General features: G+C 38.5%; 1 protein-coding gene across 1 annotated transcript in view; it reads right to left on the bottom strand.

The window, feature by feature from the left end:
- LOC126335385 (uncharacterized) overlaps window positions 1-20,677 on the bottom strand; it is an 83,574-nt gene extending 62,897 nt beyond the window's left edge. Inside the window, exons 1-2 of the mRNA XM_049998611.1 lie at window positions 19,284-20,677; window positions 18,377-19,181 (exon numbers count right to left, since the gene is read on the bottom strand). Coding sequence (XP_049854568.1) covers window positions 18,377-19,181; window positions 19,284-19,375 — 897 coding nt within the window. The 5' untranslated portion in view covers window positions 19,376-20,677. The remainder of the gene's footprint in view (window positions 1-18,376; window positions 19,182-19,283) is intronic.
- Window positions 20,678-21,612: the final 935 nt, after the last annotated feature.

Raw genomic sequence — 21,612 nt, 5'->3', positions numbered from 1 at the left:
TGTAACTTACGTGCTACAGACCTCAAGAGCATTATCCCTTGGAATGTAGTCGTCACTAGGGGACCACTCAGATTGTCTACCACACAGTAATGGAAACAGTGTCACTTTAGAAAGTACTGCAATAGGCCATGCACATGAAATTCAGTTTCACAAACTAAAAAACTACATATAGTGGAATATCGCTTAACGAGTACCTCCCATAACACACAATTCACGTAACGAGCAAAACAAATTGTAAAAAAAATGATTTGCTTAACAGGCGATGTTTCTCATAGTGAGTAACGATGATTTAGAGTGACATCACCAGCCACTCACCCGCAGAGGTGGAAACATTCAACAATATGAACACCTTTAATCATCAGCAGTGTCATATGAACAATGTCTTTAGGACATACCGCAGTCTGTGTTTAGCACTCCTCTCCGCTACCATCTTAGAGCAGCTTGTGATCACACATGTTTTTCTAAACTTATGTTCACACAGTGTTTTTTGTGTGTGAAAATTTTAATAACCACCATAGAAATGCCCCTGAAAATAAGACCGCAAGAAGACAACCATAAGAGAAAGAAATGATCTTATAAATGAAATCATTGAAAAATGTGAATGTGGCGTGAGCATTGCTGATTTTGCATGCAAATAAAATGGGTCTACATCAGCTATTTGCACTCTCCTCAAGAACAAGGACAAAATTAAAGAGATAGGTGCTTCAAAGGGAGTGAGGAGAGTATCTAAACAACGGTTTTCATATTATGGATGATGTCAGAAGGTTGCTTTTATATGGATAAACGAAAAGCAACTGCAAGGCGACACTATTAACAAGAACATTATTTGTGAGAAGGCGAGAATGATTTTCACTGACTTCGTTAAGATGATGCCAGGATCATCTGTGGTGAAAGAAGGGTTTAAGGGAAGTCGTGGAAGGTTTGAGAAATTTGACAGAAGAACTGGCATCCACAGCGTTGTGACGCAAGGCAAAGCAGCCAGCTCAGACACAAAGGCAGCAGAGAACTTCATCAACAACTTCAAGATGCTCGCAGATTCTGAGGTTATTTGCTGCAACAGGTTTTTAATTGTGACAAGAGGGTCTATTCTGGAAAAAAAAAAAATGCCGAAGCATACCTTCATAACAGCAGAGGAGAATGCATTGCCCGGTCACAAGCCAATTAAAGACGGTCTCACATTGCTACTCTGTGCCAATGTATGTGGTGATTTGAAAATTTGCCATTCAGAAACTCCACAAGCCTTCAAGAAGTTTGAAGTCCAGAATAGCAGGTTAAATGTCACGTAGAGGTCCAACAACATGGCTTGGGTGACAAGTGATCCTTTTTGTGATTGGATCAAGAAGAGTTTGGTCCCCAGACGAGAAAATATTTGCTTAAGATCAATCTGCCACTCCATGTCTTGCTTGTTATGGACAATGCTCCTGCCCATTCTCTAGGCCTACAAAACCACCTCCTTGAAGAATATCAATTCATCAAGATCCTATTTCTGCCTCCTAACACAACTCTGTTACTCCAGCCTATGGACCAGCAGATTATTTCCAACTTTAAGAAGCTCTATATCAAAGCACTCTTCGAGTGTAGACTTGAGTTGACTGAAGTGACCAATCTCTCTCTCACACAGTTTTGGAAATATCATTTCAACATCGTTGCCTTCATCAAAAGATCAAAAAGTTGTGGGAAGGGGGTTACCAAGAGAACTCTTAACGTCTGCTTGGAAGAAGCTTTGACCGGAGTGCGTTGTTGAATGTGACTCTGAGGCATTTGAGTTGGAGCCTGTCGTCAATGAGGTTGTGTCTCTGGCCAAGGGCATGGGATTAGGATTATAAGTGGATAACAATGATATTAACGAGCTTGTGGAAGATCACAGTCAAGAACTGACCACCGAAGAGCTTATGGAGTTGTAGTGTGTTTCACAGCAGGAAGTTGTGGAGAGGAGTTCAGAGGAGGAGGAGGTAGTAACAGCAAAGCTGCAATCTTCTGGTACAATAAAATAAATACTGAAAGCAAGGGAATTGTCTGCTTGTACATTGAAAATTGTCAGCCCAATAAAGCAGTGGCTATGCACACTACAAATATATTTGACGATAATGCTGTGTTGCATTTTTACCAAGTGTTGAAGTATCGGAAGAAACAAATGACTATAGATAGATTCCCAGTAAAAAAGAATTGTTATGTATCATGAAAAATTAAGTACATAAGACGATGTGTGCAATTTTCTTGAATAAGAGAAAACTTTTAATATTTTTTCTGCGTGGAACACATTATCGATTTTACATTAATTTATAAGGGATAAATTGTTTTGCTTAACAAGTGTTTCACACTACAAGTAAGATTCCGAAATGAATTATGCTCATTATGCGAGGTTCCACTGTACCGAGGTGACAAAAGCCATGGGATAGCAATATGCAGACAGCGGTGAAAAAGGGCAGTGCATCAACGAAGCTGTCATTTGTACTCATGTGATTCATGTGAAAAGATGTCTGTCATGATTATGGCTGCACAACACAAATTAACAGACTTTGTACACGGAATGGCATTTGGAGCTAGACACATGGGACATTCCATTGCAAAAATTATTACGGAATTCAATATTCTGAGATCCACAGTGCCAATAGTATGCCGACAGTACCAGATTTAAGGCATTATCTCTCACAACGGCCAACACAGTGGCCAACAGCCTTCACATAATGATTTCTTAGAACTGTTAGTGTTAACAGACAAGCAACAAAGCATGAAATAACTACAGAAATCAATGTGGGACATGCGACAAATATATCTGGCAGGACAGTGTGGCAAAATTTGGCATTACTGGGCTATTACAGCAGATGACTAGTGCAAGACGCTTTGCTAACAAAATATATCATCACCTGCAGCACCTCTCCTGGGCTAGTGACCATATTAATTGGACCCTATATGACTGGAAAACTGTGGCCTGGTCACAAGAGCCTCAATTTTAGTTGGTAAGAGCAGTTGGTAGGGTTCGAGTGTGGCACAGACCCCACGAAGTTGTTAACAAGGCACTGTGCAAACTGGTGGCAGCTCCACAATGGTGTGGGCTGTGCTTTCACAGAATAGACTGGGCTCTCTGGTTCAGCTAAACCAATCATTGACTGTCATGGGATCATGTTACCAAACAATAATGGAATTTTTATGGATGACAAGGCGCCATATCACCAGGACACAATTGTTTAAAATTGGTTTGAATAACATTGCAGACAGTTCAAACAAACATTTTGATCACCCAGATTGCCCAACATGAATCCCATTAAACATTTATGAGACATAATCAAAAGATCAGTTCGCGCACAAAATCATGCACCAGTAACATTTTCGCAATTATGGACGGCTTCGCAATTATGGATGGCTGTAGACATAATCAAAAGATCAGTTCACGCACAAAATCATGCACCAGTAACATTTTCGCAATTATGGACGGCTTCGCAATTATGGATGGCTGTAGAGGTAGCATGACTCAATATTTCTCCAGTGGACTTCAAGACGTCCAACAACGTGCGGCATCCATGCCACGTCAAGCTGCTGCACTACACCGGCAAAAGGAGGTCCGACAAGATATTAGTATCCCATGGTGCAATATGATCAAGTTATCTAAAGACAGATACCGTGTCCCATGTTTCCACTCATTACATACAGGCCACCTAGAAATCTTCAATTCATGACAGAGCTTTGTACAGTCACCACCAGTGAGAACATCTTTGAAGACACTAAACGAAATTATTAATAAGGATTCACATTTACAATGGTGCATTACATGACTGTTAGCCTTGCATCTTATTTTTGTTGCTGTGGTCTTCAGTGCGAAGCCTTCTCATCCCTGCACATGTCCATTTGAAACTTTATCCAGTGAACTATTTAAATGTTTCAGACTCAACAGGGTGAAGATTGTGGGTGCATAGTTGAGACCCCAACCTACACCACAAAATAGGTGATTTCAAGAAGTCAATAGCACTGCTTGGGACATCTACTTGTCAGTGGGTCGCAGGAGTTTGTCAAATATATCAACAATCTTGCCGGAGCCTTTACACATAGGCAATACTGTCATACCATAACTGATTTCAAGACAAAATCCTACAGTAGGATGACGTACAACACTTTCCACTGATGATGATGAGGTCGCATACTCCAAGGAGCATATGGGATGATATGGGAAACCCGCACCGCTGTGTTAGGCAAGGTCCTAGCAGAGGTGCTTTGCATTGCCTTCCTCCGACCATAATGGGGATGAATGATGATGATGACGACACAACACCCAGTCAAATAATCGAAGCCTGGACCTTGTGCGCAGGAAGCGAGAACACTACCGTAAGACCATGAGCTGCAGAAGCATATATATTACGAACACCTATGTACAGGCAAAGCAAAATTGAATTCCTGGTTGGATGGGCTGTTACATATATGAGCATCGAATATTCCAAAATATACAAACATTACAACAGAAAAGAAATTTCGAGAGTCTTTTAGAAATGATAAATATTAATTAACTACTGGTGGCAGGGTTCGAACAGTTGATCTGTAGCACGCACGTCAACCACTGTACAACACTACACGCAGCACAGCTTGTGGCACTTATGCCTCCCCCGGAGGAACAGCAAGTGGCTGTTTCAGAAGATCTCATAGGAGCCAATTCCAGCACTCTGGATCTAGACTTTATCACTGGTCCTCTTCATGGCAGTGTTTATACACCCTCACGTTCTGTTCACGTTGTAAATTATTCTTCATTATGATGAAGCACTAAAGGAACCCCTCCCATTGAAGCTCAGTGATTGTCGAATGGGTCTTCAGTTTACTTTATACTGTGGACGTTAACAACGCCTCTATGTTTTTATTCTTCTTGGTAACCTATGACATTCCTTGACTTCGTGTGTAATATCAAACAAGTGACAAAAGACACGATACGGTACGCAATAAAGTTTTAGTAACTTTTCGATAGTCTCAGTTTCTGCACAACCACAGAATCTAGAAAGTACACGGCTTTCTTATTCCTAGGACAATGTTATCATTTTTAAGTTTTTACCTTTCTAGCTTTGAGGAATGAAATAGTGAAGGTAGCAGAGCATCAAGTAGGTAAAAAGACGAGGCTGGTAGAAATCCTTGGGTAACAGAAGAGATACTGAATTTATTTGATGAAAGGAGAAAATACAAAAATGCAGTAAGTGAAGCAGGCAAAAGGAATACAAACATCTCAAAAATGAGATAAACAGGAAATGCAAGATAGATACTACCACTTGTATGAATATCAAGAGCTCAGATGGAAACCCAGTTCTAAGCAAAGTAGGGAAAGCAGAAACGTGGAGGGAATATATAGAGGGTCTACACAGGGGTGATGTTCTTGAGGACAATATTATGGAAATGGAAGAGGAGCTTGATGAAGATGAAATGGGAAATATGATAGTGGGTGAAGAGTTTGACAGAGCACTGAAAGGCCTAAATCGAAACAAGGCATCAGGAGTAGACAACATTCCATTTGAACTACTGACAGCCTTGGGAGAGCCAGTCCTCACAAAACTCTACCATCTGGTGAGCAAGATGTATGAGACAGGCAAAATTCCCTCAGACTTCAAAAAGGATAAAATAATTCCAATCCCAAAGAAAGCAGGTGTTGACAGATGTGAAAATTACCGAACTATCAATTTAATAAGTCACAGCTGCAAAATACTAACAGGAATTCTTTACAGACGAATGGAAAAACTGGTAGAAGCTGACCTTGGAGAAGATCAGTTTGGATTCCGTAAAAATGTTGGAACACGTGAGGCAGTACTGACCCTACAACTTATCTTAGAGGAAAGAGTAAGGAAAGGCAAACCTATGTTTTTAGCATTTGTAGACTTAGAGAAAGCCTTTGACAATGTTGACTGGAATACTCTCTTTCAAATTCTGAAGGTAGAAGGGATAAAATACAGGGAGCGAAAGGCTATTTACAATTTGTACAGAAACCAAATGGCAGTTATAAGAGTCAAGGTACATGAAAGGGAAGCAATGGTTGGGAAGGGAGTAAGACAGGGTTGTAGCCTCTCACCGGTGTTATTCAATCTGTATATTGAGCAAGCAGTAAAGGAAACAAAAGAAAAGTTCGGAGTAGGTATTAAAATCCATGGAGAAGAAATAGAAACTTTGAGGTTCGCCGATGATATTGTAATTCTGTCAGAGACAGCAAAGGACTTGGAAGAGCAGCTGAACGGAATGCACAGTGTCTTGAAAAGAGGGTATAAGATGATCATCATCAAAAGCAAAATGAGGATAACGGAATGTAGTCGAATTAAGTCGGGTGATGCTCAGGGAATTATATTAGGAAATGAGACACTTGAAGTAGTAAAGGAGTTTTGCTATTTGGGGAGCAAAATAACTGATGATGGTCGAAGTAGAGAGGATATAAAATGTAGACTGGCAATGGCAAGGAAAGCGTTTCTGAAGAAGAGAAATTTGTTAATATTGAGTGTTGATTTAAGTGTCAGGAAGTCGTTTCTGAAAGTGTAGCCTTGTATGGAAGTGAAACATGAATGATAACTAGTTTGGACATGAAGAGAATAGAAGCTTTCAAAATGTGGTGCTACATAAGAATGCTGAAGATTAGATGAGTAGATTACATAACTAATGAGGAGGTATTGAATAGAATTGGGGAGAAGAGGAGTTTGTGGCACAACTTGACTAGAAGAAGGGATTGGTTGGTAGGACATGTTCTGTGGCATCAAGGGATCACCAATTTAGTACTGGAGGGCAGTGTGGAGGGTAAAAATCATAGAGGGAGACCAAGAGGTAAATACACTACGCAGATTCAGAAGGATGTAGGCTGCACTAGGTACTGAGAGATGAAGAAGCTTGCACAGGATAGAGTAGCACGGAGAGCTGCACCAAACCAGTCTCAGGACTGAAGACCACAACAACAACCACCTTTATAACTGAATGAGTCTGTGGCCGAATGTATTCGTGTCTCAGACCATGCCTTAGGAAAAGTAATTTTGAATGAAGCATTTTTGTAAGTCAGAGACGCAGTGGTTACATCTACGAATTGGAGCAACCATCTATCCATTAGGCAACTATTAATAAGGTTGATAGAAAAGGGAATTACTGTAAAATTTGTCAAAGTCAATTTCCGATGTACTGAAATTAAATTCTTGCATCATACACTTAAGGGCTTTTTGCTATACTCAGGAATAATAATAGCTATTACAAATTTTTCAACACTGAGAAATAAATGTCATTTTTGAAAACAATAGTATTTTACAGGTGTTCTATACCAAGTGTCACCATGAACAACCCAAAATATCAAAGCTTTACAAAAGCTGAAAGCTTCATGGCAGCAGAGTGAAGAATGTTAAAGAGAATTCAATCAGCTAACGGAAGTAATTAGTAACAATGAAATATTGGGGTAACTGAATTTTGATCCAGATATCTTCCTATCTTCAGGGTCCAGAGTAGGGTGTGTAGTGTTCCAAGAATGGCACAAGGGAGAGAAGTCATAATACTACCACTTTTTGGAGCAGAATGTTAACTATGTGTGAGCAAAATTTTTCTACAATAGAAAAAAAGACTTTGGCCATATTATGGACAGTAAAGAAATTTATATATCTGGTTTATGAACATAAAATTATCGTATAGACTGAAATATTTTTAATTGTGATTAAGTTACTGAATGGACGACTCATTCAAGGGGCTTTATTTTTGCAAAATTATGACTCAAAGATTCCACATATTAACACCGAAGAAAATAAAGTCCCAGATGTGTTATCCACAATAACATCAAGCATGGAATTGGGTGTCAATTGTGTAGAGGTAGGAAAGGAGCTTAAGATTTTTAAGGCAAATATGTTAGAAGAAGAGAAAGGTCCCAAATTTATGATGAAGCATGTAGTCGAGGAGCAGAAAAGGGATCACTATTTCAACAAAGTGATGTTGCAACTAAAGGAAAGTAATAATAATAATAATAATAATAATAATAATAATAATAATAATAATAATAATAATAATAATGACTGGCAGACAGTGTGAAATATTCATAACAAGATTTTATTCAATGTGGCTGAGAAAGGATTACCAAGATGGATGCAAAAAAATTCATTCATTATATTCACAATGTATAACAAAAAAATATATTCCATACATTCAAAAATTTTACCATTTCAAAGGAATAAACTGATTGGTGAAGAAGGAATTATAAACTTGTAGGGTCTGTCAAGAACCTAAACACTGAAGAGGTTGTTTATAAATGGTTCTGTAATTATTTCTGGAATGTTGGATTTGGTATAGATGTGTATTATTGACACTAAATGCAAACATATTTACATTTCTGACAGTGAGTCTGATCTGGGAGACAATTCTGATACACAAAGAGTGAGTCACTGTCAAGGAGTTCTTTTGGTCAGACAAGACCACGATACAAATTCTGGTCTATTGGAGACTTTTAGTTGCCAATTAACACTGTCCTGATATGGGGAAATTCAAGGTAAGTCTGGAGGAGTAAATATTTGAGAGGATGGCAGAAATTCTTTCCACAGAAATTTTATGTTCAACATATCTAACTTCTTGAAGATACAGAATCATTGAACATCTTGAAGATATATAATCATTGAAAAGTGGGTGTAGCAATTTTATTTCTTTGGTATACAAACTGAAATTCCAAAATATTTGTATCTTAATGGCAGTGGGAGAAGTTAGATTATCCAGAGCCAATAACTGGAGAGAGAGAGAGAGAGAGAGACAGAGAAACCCCATTGGTTAGTTATCACACAATAGGCACTGAAGTCTGTTCATGAGTTTCCACATCTCTGAGGTTGAAGAAACAATTTTTTGTGCTTCCTGGTACATGTATATGCTGAAAGGAGGAAAGAAGTAAGGAACTATATATCAATATTATGAAAAGCATAGTTACTATTCACCATTATAGCGGAGATGCCAAGTCACAGACAAGCACAACAAAAAGACTGTTGCAAAGTAAGATGTCGTGTTTGTGTGTGTCTCATTGGATTAGGGAAGGAAGTCTGCCGTGCCCTTTCAAAGAAACCATCCCAGCAGTTGCCTGGAGCGATTTAGGGAAATCAAGGAAAACCTAAATCAGGATTGCCGGACACGGGATTGAACCGTCGTCCTCCCGAATGCAGGTCCAGTGTGCTAACCACTGCGCCACCTCGCTCGGTTACAAAGGCCTTGTTGGTTGAAAGCGTAATCTGTGACAGTCTTTTAGTTGTGCCTATCTGCGACTCAGCACTTCTGCTATATGGTGAGTAGCAACTATCCTTCTCATAATATTGTCAACATTCCATTGGACTGAATTTTCCAATGTCTGATTTAAGGTACTATATATGTTATATATACACAAAAGAATGCATCAGCTAAAACTATATCTTTTGGGAACAAACTAGCTCTCCTGAAAAGAGTTGTTACAGGAGATCACATCTCTGATAATTGATTGGTGCATATGTTTGCTTTCAGTCATGTGTATGTAACAAAGAAACGAACAGCACTAAAATTTGTCAAAGATTTTCCACCTCAATATAAACTGATAAAAGAAAAAGAAAAACTTTTGATAGATGTTGTTCAGATGTAAATTGCTTAAGAATTTCATCAAAAAAGAAAAGGAATGATAATTCTTGCGACTGTCGATACAGTTACTCTTAAGTATGATACATTCCCAGAGTGATAAATTATGTCAGCAAAAATAAAATAATTACAGGTCAGCAAATCAGTAACTCTTGTTGAATGTGGGGTAAGGGGAAGTTTGTAACTGATCTCTCTAATACAAAAAATTAAGTGCACGGTGATGACAGAAGGGTGTTACAAGGAAAGAAAACTAGCACTGCCCTTTTCAAGGAACCAACATTTGTCTGGAGTAAATCACAGCAAACCTAACTCAGGATGGTGGGATACAGATTTGACTGTCATCTTCCCAAATGCGAGTACCAGAGAGAACAGAAATGAACTGCTGACATTTTCCAGAATAAGCAAATATAACAAAAATAAGGAATTAACAGAACATTGCAAAAATTATTAATACTAAATAACAGGTAATTGCTAGTGGTCTTTTTGAACTGGTAAACTGCAGCACGCCAGCCAGCGAAACTATCCTCTAAACGACTTTACACATGCAGCACAGCTCGCAGCAATAACCAGTCTATGTCATGTCTTCTTGTGACACCATCAAACTCTCTACCTAATGTGAACTAGTCACTGAACATTAACCCTGTAATATCTTAATACCCACAGGTCTTGAAAGTCTCAAAACACATTCTTTATCAGAGCCTTTACTACCTCTCGATGTTCATTAAATCAGGATTATTTACCCAAAATGCTACCTTCATCTCCCATAGTAGTATTCAATTGCTCATTCAACATATGCAACATTCTAGCCCTACAGCTAATCCTGCACCACAGAGGTAATTCCCTGCAGATAGCATAGGTGCAAGGCTCCACCTATAAATTTTTTCACCACTTCCTCCCACATTCCAGTCACAGGTATACCCTTTTATCCAGGATAGCGTTACGTGTGACAGCAGCTATGTTATACACTAGCTGTGGTGCAATTGATGAACACCATTCTTCATTCTATGTTAGGATGACAACTAATCAATGCTCATGTGCCCCCCCCCCCCCCCCCACACACACACACACACAGTAGTAATGATTCCACACCACTCCCTTCCAAATTAACTAAGTGAGGTGGAGCAGTCATTAGCACACTGGACTCATGTTCGGGGGGAGGGGGGGGGGGGGAGGAGGACAACGGCACAAACCCCAACCGGTCATCCATATTTAGGTTTTCCGTGATTTCCTTAAATCACTTTAGGCAAATTCCTAGATGGTTCCCTTGAAAGAGCGCAGATGATTTCCTTCCCCATCCTTTCCGAACCCAAGCTTGCGCTCAGCCTCTAATGACCTTGTTGTAGACATTCTAGGATGTTGAACACTGATCTCCTTTTCCTCCTCCTCCAAATCTTCCACTTACATATCTTTAACCTGTCGCCTGTTGCCATATCCTCAACATTTTTCTAATTGAACATAGATTGAAACGTATTTTGTATTATTGTGTTGCTCACAACTGTCAAAGTATTTTGTGGTTTACTGTACAAAATTGACCATTTGGTTTTGAAATTACGAAGAGATAGCAAGGCTGACCAGTAACTACCTTCAACGGATGACATTCTAGTACTGGCGATAGAAAAACGTGAAACAGAAAGCAATACTGTTCACTATCAGTACTTCGCATCCCTTCTTCAATAAGGAAAAGATGAGGGACGAGGGGTAGGGGGGGGCGAGGGGGGGGGGGGGGGGCTCGTTGGGATTGGGAGCAGATCTCTCAGGCTGTAAGAGGTCTTTCCCATACCCTCTTGACGTATTTTCTGTACAATTTGCCTCCTTGTCCTTTTGCACCAACATTTGGCCCAAAGAGAGGAGCAATTCAAATTCTGTGCATTCTGATTTCTGAAAGTTACCTTTATTTATGTCACACACTTAAATACATTCAAATAACAATTAGGATAAATGATCGAAGGCTTTCTCAGCACATATGATCTCTGAAGGGTTCTCGGGTGTCGTCGAATGCATCCACACCACCTGATGATGGCGGAATGGTTATTCGCCAAAATATCATGGGCATTCAATGATCACATCTGGCTGGACACCCGAGAACCCTTCAAACAACAATTAAGGTATTGGGTCGGGTACCACCACGGATGGTTCATAACAAATGGAGCTGCATTTTGCTCATTAAGTCCTGATTTAGTTGATACCAAAAACTGACACACATTTCGGTTGAGCAGGTAACATTTTATAGCTCTATTTTTGTGCATCTTACTGGCTCACAGTCTCACCCAGAACCAGCATTAGTAAATGTTCTCCATGTCATCTGAATCAGTTCTAAATAAACTTTTGAGGTAGAGGATTCATCTAGCTGAACTTTATATTTAAATGTATGCTGGAGCAATTGAAAATTATTTGTTTTTTTACAGATAATGCTTTCCCTCGCAGAGTTTAGTGGGTGGACAACATGCAACAGAGAGAGATTTTTACTTTATGTGAGCAACATGATCGCTGATCACGGATCTAATTGAACAGTTCTGGGATCCACTTACAAGAAGCAATTATTCCCGCACGTTCCTGAAGGATTCCGGACCTTAAGATTGCAGTAAGTGTGGAGTGGCAAAATATCCCACAAGCATATGCCACTGTCATGTCACACTGGTGTGTCTGTTGATCACACACAGCAAAATACACATTGTAGAACAATGCACTAATAAAATGTGCTTCATCTGTTAATGAATTATTAAACTGATGAAAAAATTATACCTTCTTAAGGTGAGTCATGTAGAGTGGAATTACTGAAAATATGTCACTTGTATACTGGAGATAATATGGCTAGCTTATGTTTAACTTTTGTGCAGTGTGTCTTCTTATCATCTCAAGTCTAGAACAGTTCCAGTGCCAGCCAAGGAGCTTTTCTTTTACAGCACGTGGGTTTGCTATAAGTCAATTTTAGACTTCCAACTGAAGGACGGTTTTAGGTAATCAATGTGAAATTATAAAAGTGTTCAGAGGACTCCAATGTCGGTGATGTCCTTTGGGCATTATTTGTGGCTGACTTAAATATTGGTGTCATTATTTTAACAGTCTTTCACTTCTTTTTTAGATTGCTGCTTGTTATGAGAGACAGCTCTGTAGTGCAATATCAAGTGACTGTTTGACTGGTAAGTAGGAAAAGTCAATGAATGTGATGCAGCAGTGTTTCCCAGAGTTCTAGATTAAGTTGAGATGTGGTAGTTTAGACGTGACTTCGATAAGCCAGTGTATGTTGTTTTATGATACAAAGCTTAGCTGCATTTACCAAACAATTAAAGTAGCAAATAGTTACTCAGAAGCGAGGACACTTATGAAATACATACCATACTACATTGCACTGTCATTATTTAATACTGCAATTTCACTGACTTTTGTCACTAGGAATTCTGCTTTCATACTATCGGGGTTTAAGCATTGGCTTCCACACATCATCAGCTGAACTCTGTTCATTACTCTGCCATTAGCCATGCACTAACTTCCAACTTCATACCTCACAATGTGTAGTACGAACTTTGCTGCACTAAACATTCAAGTGACAGCACAGCCCTCGATCTCGACCCTACCCCTTCGATAAAGCAGTTATTTTCATAACTACATTTGATAAAACTACGAATATCCACAGGTGGGAAAAAAAATCACAACATAAAGGAGATTTGCAACATAAACAAAAGTTAGGTGGTGTGTTTTTGCATATGAAAGATGATGTCTATTCAAATTTCACACCAGTTGCATAAGAGTGGTGCTAGTAGTGCGACTATGAGAATGCAAATCTGGTTTGGTTTAAATACAAGCTGTAACAGTTATCAACATTAGTTACCTTTGAGATTGGACATGGTCAGTTGATGTTGGTCGATAATGCCTTTAAGGTGACAAAGACACTATTATCAACACCTCATTCAGTTCGAAAGATGTCGTGTAATAGGGCTACGAGAAGCTGGATGTTCCTTCTGTGATATTGTGGAAAGACATGGTAGGAATGTAGCTGCTGACAGTGATGGCCACCAGAATGTATGGTCACCAGATGGCTGGCATTCAGACAGATGTGTGGCACTACCAAAAGGAAAGACCACCATGTTCAGTGTTCGGCCCTGGTGCATTGCACTGCATCTGCAGCATCAATGTGAGAAACAGATGGCGCCACACAGACACAACAAACTGGTCACTTCAAGGATAGCTCCGAGCCAGAGGCGCAGTAGCATGAATTCCAGTGACCCCAAACCAACACAATTTGCGACTACAGTGGTGTCAAGCGGTAGCTCATTGGAGGGCAGGGTGGATGTCTGCTGTGTTTTCCAATGAAACCTGGTTCTGCCACAGTGCAGTGATGGCCACGTGTTGGTAAGGAGGAGGACAGGTGAGCACCTGCAACCGTGGTCTAGACACACTGGGCCTACACCTAAAGATACAGCCTCCAGTACAATTTCATGTGATAGCAGTAGCACTCTCGTGATTATCCCATGCAACCTGACTGCAAATCTGGTGATTTGATCTGTTGTGCTTCCATCTGTGAAAAGCATTCAAGTGAGTGTTTTCCAACAGGAAATGCCCATTCATATACTGCTGTCATCACCTAACAAGTTCTACAGTGTCGACATGACTGCTTGACGTGCTGAATCACCAGATATGCCTCTAATTGAGCACCTATGGGCATCATTGGATGACAACTGCAGCATCATTCACAAATGGCATAAACCATCCCTGTAGTGAACAGGCAAGGAACCCCATCCCACAAACTGATGTCCGGCACTTGTTCTACACAATGCATGCATGTTTGCATTCAATATTCTGGCAGTTACATCAGATTATTTATGTACCAACATTACACACTTGCAATGGCTCATCTTGTGCTTTGATTAACCTGTGCTCTTGTAACATTAATCACTTAAATATGTTGCCTTGATAATTTCTTTCATGGAGTTTCTTTACTCCGTGGTAATCATTTTTTGATGGTGTGATTTTTTTCCATCAGTGTAGTAAGCATGCTGTCATGAAAGCTTCTGTAAACCATCTGATACTTTTCGTATTAAAACCTATCATGTAGATAAGTTATTGGATGAAAAGCCAGGCGCAAGTAAAATATTAGGGTATAAAATAAACCAACATACTAAGTGATTAAATGGAAAGCAATACAAAATCAAAAGTCCCCTATTTTTATTAAGTATATGATAAGTTGCTTACAAAAGGTGCCCAAATGAACAGTTAACAAAAGTGTAAAAAGAAAAAAGTACGGTATGCAAAAAACTATATAGTCATCTTATGTTTCTGCAGTAAAGAGTAAAAGATACTGCTGAACACAGCTATTAACTCAAGTTATGCAGATATCTCAACACAGCATAAAGAAGGAACATATGGAAGCAATCAAGTAAGAAACTACATGAAAGCTTTTCTTCGAAATCTAGACATATTCTACTCCATTTCTCATGATTTTGCCTAATGTGTGTATTGCACTGCGATTGCAACTTCGATTAACTAAACTTTTTGAGTGAACTCTGGCATTCAATACCACTCATCTGCTTTGACTTGCGGCATAACTGTGTTGTGTTGGGGATGTCATGTTCATGCGGTACATTTATAATGTTTGCAAATGGTGTATTGGAGTGTGTAGTGGCACACACTAACGTAGGATGTTTACATTTGTGAGTGGTGTTAATGATGTACTACTAGAATAATTCGTGGCAGTCCGTTTTGTGGCAATCTGTTAGTTATTTTGAGTCTAACAGTTATGAGCAATAGTCATTTCTGGGTTGAGAACACTAGTGTAGGTATTGTTTATGGTTGTAGATTTAATTTTATGTTTCATCTTTTATTAGTTATGGATGTGACAATTAAGTTCACAAGTAGGTCCCTCTGCCTTTCGCAATTTTTTTTTTTTTTTGGGGGGGGGGGGGGGGGGATGACATGTTGAGCACAGTTAAATTCCTACAATTGATTGATTTAATTGCAGATAACGTGAAGTGTTATGATTGAGGAGAAAATGTGAGCCTAACCAGAGTTGCTGCATCTCGGCCAAGTGACCAGCATATGTGTTATCAGAACAACATATGGCATTCTATGTAGAGGGATTCCAGGTTTGGGAATTCTAAGCTTGCTATTCAAGAGCTCTTGTGGATGATGTTCTTTCAGCTTACACTAGCTGTTGCTAGATCTATATCTCACCTGCACATAACAGTGTGGTTCTTGGATATCAAAGTGTGTCTTATTCCAGCTTCATTTGAATTTGCTGGTTGTGTTGTTAGTATTTATATTTGGTTGTGGGTGACAGGAATCACAGTTTGTGTTACTTACATTGGTGCAGCAATGATTTCAATATTCACCATATGAGCGAGTATTGGTTTTGCTGTACGGTATCAATAATGTCTTTCACTAGTATTCACAATTTTTCACTATGTGTATCGATTCTGTTCTTAGATATTACATAGTATGATCAATTTTAGGATTTTTGTGGTGGTCTCAGCTTTTGAAGTTGATACTGCATTTTGTTAGTTTCAGTGATTTTTGCTAAGTGTATAGTACAATTTCTTTTAGGATTTCTGTATTGATTTTATGCCAAATCGTGTTGTTGCCACTGTTGTGTTTTGTATATTTTACTCTTTATGTGATTTTGCTCCTGCTGCATCAGATTTTAGTTTGATCCCACCAAAAATCTCCCCTTTCCCGTGGTAGTTTTGTTAGCTTCAATATTTATTATAAATAATTAGTTCAATTTTGTATTTGATGTTTACATTTTCACACCATGTAAACGTCTAAGATTATTCATCACCATCTTGAAACCACGTACTTATACATTGATTGCATCCTGGGGCTTGGTATGATATTGGTTAAAGCCAATAGATGGTGGTATCAGATGCCCCATAAAGTTGATGTTGCATTATGGTATTATTTCTTGGATACAGTCTCATGGCACGGAAAAAAATATGGACATACCTCCATCAAGCATATGACGAGCTTTGAATTAAATTACCACAGAAAATGAAATGCAAAGTATATTAAAGGTAGTGCCTCATTCCAAATTTCATTTCTAACTCTGGTTGCAAATCAAACAACACTATGGAAGAACTTAACTCACTCGTGGTAATGGTCTGCAAACTTTTTCTTGAGCTTTAATAGCAGGGTGGTAGGTAAAATGAAATCACTCCACTCTATACACAGACTGCTGCACTAAGAGGAGCTGCATGGAAGGAGGAAATTTCACCATCCCCCTACAATTCTGCCATTTCACAAATTCTCTGCAGCAAATTTCAGCAGTCAACGTGGACAATAACATTTCTTCCCAGATCAGTCCTAGGGCCTACATGATGGACCTTAATTATTTCGTCATTTGTTCTAGAACAAACATCCCTAGCTCAGCACAATGAAAACACAGCATTCCACTGCAAAAGTTGACGCCTAGAGGCTTATCCGACTGCCCAACATTCCAATGTTGTTTGTTGTTACAGACTGATACTGTGGAGCCACAGGTTTGGGTAAAGCTGTCAGATGGCAAAGTCAATAAATGCAAATTGACTAGAGACCTAGTAGGTAAAATATTCACTTTAATTTTTGTTAGAAAAATGAAATTGAACAGTAAATTGAGGAAAGAATAATTACATAATGGAGAAATCTCTGACAAGTATATTTAGGCATATCTTTTACAACTATAAAAGAAGGAAAGGGAAGTTTACTTTGTAACTTCCAAGCTACACTAAGGCCTACTTGTTTCTATCACGATTAATGTATTGCATATGGACACAACATGCACTAAAATACACTAGGATATCCCTATATAAACTGATATAACATTTCTTAATTTGCCTTCCATTTTCAGGTATATATAAAGAAACAATTAGATCAAATGTTGGTAGTGATGGATTCTACCCAAAATTAGAAATGTCTTATGCATTTACAAAGCTGAGTACACGACTCAATTACATATTAAATACGAAGCAAATATTTCCAACAACAAACTTAGGTCGCAACTGTACTACAGAGTAATCTGTTACCCATATTCACTGGCTATGTCAACTTACAATCAACTCTACACCAACCAAGGCCTCCAGGTATTTTACACATGACTGTGACCACAACCGATTTCCCCAGAGTGGGGACTGGAGAGGGAAACCATCACACTGGAGCCATATTTAATGTCCATTACAGCACTACAGCTTATGGTACACTTCAACCACTACAGACAGCAGTGTGTGGACACAAAACACTATAAGATGTATTTATATCTCTTAACATAATTTTTTTACAATTTATGAAATATATTTGACTAAAATACATTTTTAATGATTTACCGATGTATTAATCTATTCTTAACATTATGATTGTAACGGACTAAACAAAATTTTATTAAATAATTAATGAACACAATGGATTATTGTCAAATTTCAGCATTTTTTCCTTCTTTCTGTTTCTTTAAAAATAGATGCCGACTGAGTTGAGATTAATCTGCGGCTGTGAAGTGCTAACCTATATTAGCGTACACTGAATAACACATACAGGTAACCTTGGACATGAATTCATGAAATACTTTCAAACATCTTGTCTACATCCCTGTTGTTGACAAGAATGCCAGCATGCTTACTGCACCATTCTGACTCCTGAGACACCTTCCTACTATGCTACATGTGTTTCTACTGTGAGAATTGTAAGCAAGAGCTTCGATTACACAAATATTTTTATGAGGCCTGTTACATTTACTCAACCGGCATGGTCTGTCTACTGGCAACAAATTAGAACGCAAACACTGGTAGAGACCTTAGCTTATTCTTTTGTAAGTGCATGCTTGTCTCCATTAGTAGCCTATATCAATGTATGTATTACTACTTACCATGACGTTTTCTTTGGTAGAAGGTAGGCCTGCTTCGGCCGTATCATTGGGAGCTGCAATGCCCAAAAGATCCCGTAATCTTTTGTCTGAGGCTAAAAACTCTTTTCTTACATCGTGACAAAATGTCAATTTTCGTACACACAACTTGCAAACCTGCTGTGGCAGACCGTCGTCCTGCACTACTTTCGTTGGCATAATGCTATTAATCATAACATCTAGATGTATTTTTTCCGCTTCATAACTAAAAATTGGCATCACTCTTTCACGATGAGTAAGCTTTGAACACAAACGGCACAGCAACTGCACTCTCGGAACTGCATCACTCGATTCAACATTGGTATCTTTATTCAGATCGTTTAATCTGTTTTCAAATTCGCGAGTTTCACTTTCATCCTCATACTGCGTAAATGCGTCGACACACCTTTTTTCTGTTTGCGTTTCTAACTGCGAAGTATGGCTGCTATTTTCGGGTAGTAGACACAGCAGCTGCTCTGTTACGGCATCAATCTGACGATGCCAGTTATCAAATGAATCAACATTGCATGAAAAAAGTGCTCCACTATTACACTCAGGAACGTCTGTTCTTTCCGATTTCGAATGTATATCATTCTTATGGATTTCTTGAGTTCTAAATGGAGGAATGTTGAATATAGTAGGGACAGCGTTCCTCACAAGCGAGCGTTTCTTTTTGTTCACAAAACACTTTTCTTCGAAATGAAGGGCACAAACAACATTGTTCTTCAAGGCGCTAGGTGGCCGCTTCAACAGTTCTGGGTCACCAATGTTTGTAATCCATTTCTTGGCACTATTAAAAACAAAAGAAATCATGAAGAAAAAATAATATAACAAGTATTTAGGATGTGAAAACCATCAACAAGTTTATAAATACATTTCAACACCAACATACCTGATAGGGTTTTTAGGAAAAGTGAAGAACGGTAGATCAGGACACTTATCTTTAGTGCGAAAGCAATTACGAGCTCTACACACGCCTCCCATTACACAACTTTTATGTCATGTATCTTACAATCTCATTATTTCATATTTCGAGCGCTATGTCGTATAAAATCATTGATATACAAACTTCGTGCCAAACGAACACACGCCAACTACAAGTCCACCAAAGATTGTTGACTTAAATTAATACAAATGGCCAGACAACATGGCGGGAAGTGCTGTTTCGTAAAATCTTAATATCAAGTGACTAAATAATATGCTGCGAAATTCCGTAAAGTAATCGATGTTTACCATATCCGTCCCAACATAAGATTCAGATGAAGAAATTAAGAAAATTTGTGGACACATTCACCTATTCTTAAAGGTCTATATTTCATTTCCTACGCAGTTTTCTAAATGATTTGTTAGTCACGCAATGAGTAGTTCTAGTTTATTGCATTTCTTCTATATTACACGTTTAATTACAAAAAATCGAAAATTTCAGCACATTATCTACCAAACAACTGTGCATCAATAGCAAATATGTTGACTACCGTAATGACAAAGGTATGAGTACATAGTGCAACATGATTACTGTTTGGTACTTGCAGTTGCTCCAACTTATCTAGCACTAGCCAAGGGAGTATTCAGTGCGTCTCGAGTGTCATCTCCGTAATACAAGAATATCTCCTTACATGTACTCAGTATATAATGTGTACGTATTATTGATTTATAATTATGAATTATTCTGTAACTTTTGCTTCGCCTTAGCATTGCTGATGTCGCTAAACTCAGGCAGAAATTGCTTAGCTACTTTTTCGAGGTAGAACACCTCTGAATATGAGCAATGGCGAACAGCCTCTAATGCAAACAACGAGCCACACTCAAAAAAGTTATGAATAACTTTCCGCAAAATCATAAAAATTTAGAAGAAATGCTAACCGGTACAGTTTAATACCGTGAAGATACTTCCCTTTTAAATAGTCTTTTAATGAAGCGTGAGAGAGAATACGAATTTCATGAATTCCTCTGGAACAGTGTGGTTCGTCTTATGTAGAGGCTGCCCCCTGAAGCTTACTGGACATTTTGGTATCAATTTGAATGAATCATTACAGCAATAACCACTGAAATTAACGTTTCGAGAGTAGCTTTTATGTAAAGCCTAATATTCAGTATGCTCAATGACAGGTCACCGGCATCGAAAGGAAAGATCTAAAATTTAGAACCCAGCAAATACCAAATGAAGCAATATACTAATACGACTGTTTTTCCATATCCTGATGTGTCACTAGAGCAGTACAGAAACATGATTGCATTGAGCATAATACAAGCTGACAGTTTCGATAAGAAGTCAGCCACCATAATGAGACTTTCCATTATTCTGTGACACTCTTCTAAGAATACAATAAGGATCAATGCCAAATTGTTGTATTTTCCTTTCGTACGCTAATCAATACGAGCATTTCCAATATATACCATAATGCCTTGCAGATCAGTGAACGCCAATAATCACACTGAAAAGTCGAGAATCGGGCCTACAAAGGGACATCACCGGAAAACAGCTAATTTCAAATGATGCTGCTAAGACTGACAACATTCACCTAAAATGTTTAGTAAAAACACTGGAAGTATAAAGAAAGATATGTATTCGATATTTATTATTCAAAATAACGGTATAATGCACGATTCATCTCATCCACGTTTCGTAATCAAAGAGTTATAATCATCCTACAAAGAAAACTGCATGCAGAGCACACGTGCGAAGCATCCTAGAATATTGCACAAGTGTGTGGACTGTGGAACCCGCATCAAACAGGAATACTAAGGGATATTGAACATATACAAAGAGGATAATCGCAACTGGAAGAGTCTTGAAGACAGACGAAGAAGCGTTTAAGCAATCATTTATCCCACACTATGTACGTTTAAGGAATGGGAGAAATTCCTAGTAATTGGTACAATGAGAAGGGTCCAATGCCATGGACTTTACAGTGGTTTATGGACTTTAGACATAGATGAATGATGATCTGCTAAATGAGGCTAGAATGTGCTTAACAGCAAATTATACCTTTTTTTAATCAAGTCAGAAACGTTTTAGCGTATAATAATATTTATGGATCTTCTTAAGAATTTCACATCATTATTAACATATTTTTCTTTGTTGCTAAGATAAAGCTGGTATAATCATGTAGTTTCAAGGCTATTGCAAAATACGTATAGCCTTGGATAGAGCTGTTTCCCAGTAAATGTTCAACACTCACTCTAGTGGATCATTGTAAGAGCTTCAAAATTGTTTCACA

This window comes from Schistocerca gregaria, chromosome 1 (assembly GCF_023897955.1).
Source record: "Schistocerca gregaria isolate iqSchGreg1 chromosome 1, iqSchGreg1.2, whole genome shotgun sequence".
NCBI classification, from domain to species: Eukaryota; Metazoa; Arthropoda; class Insecta; order Orthoptera; family Acrididae; genus Schistocerca; species Schistocerca gregaria.
This window is presented reverse-complemented; position numbering and strand designations above follow the sequence as displayed.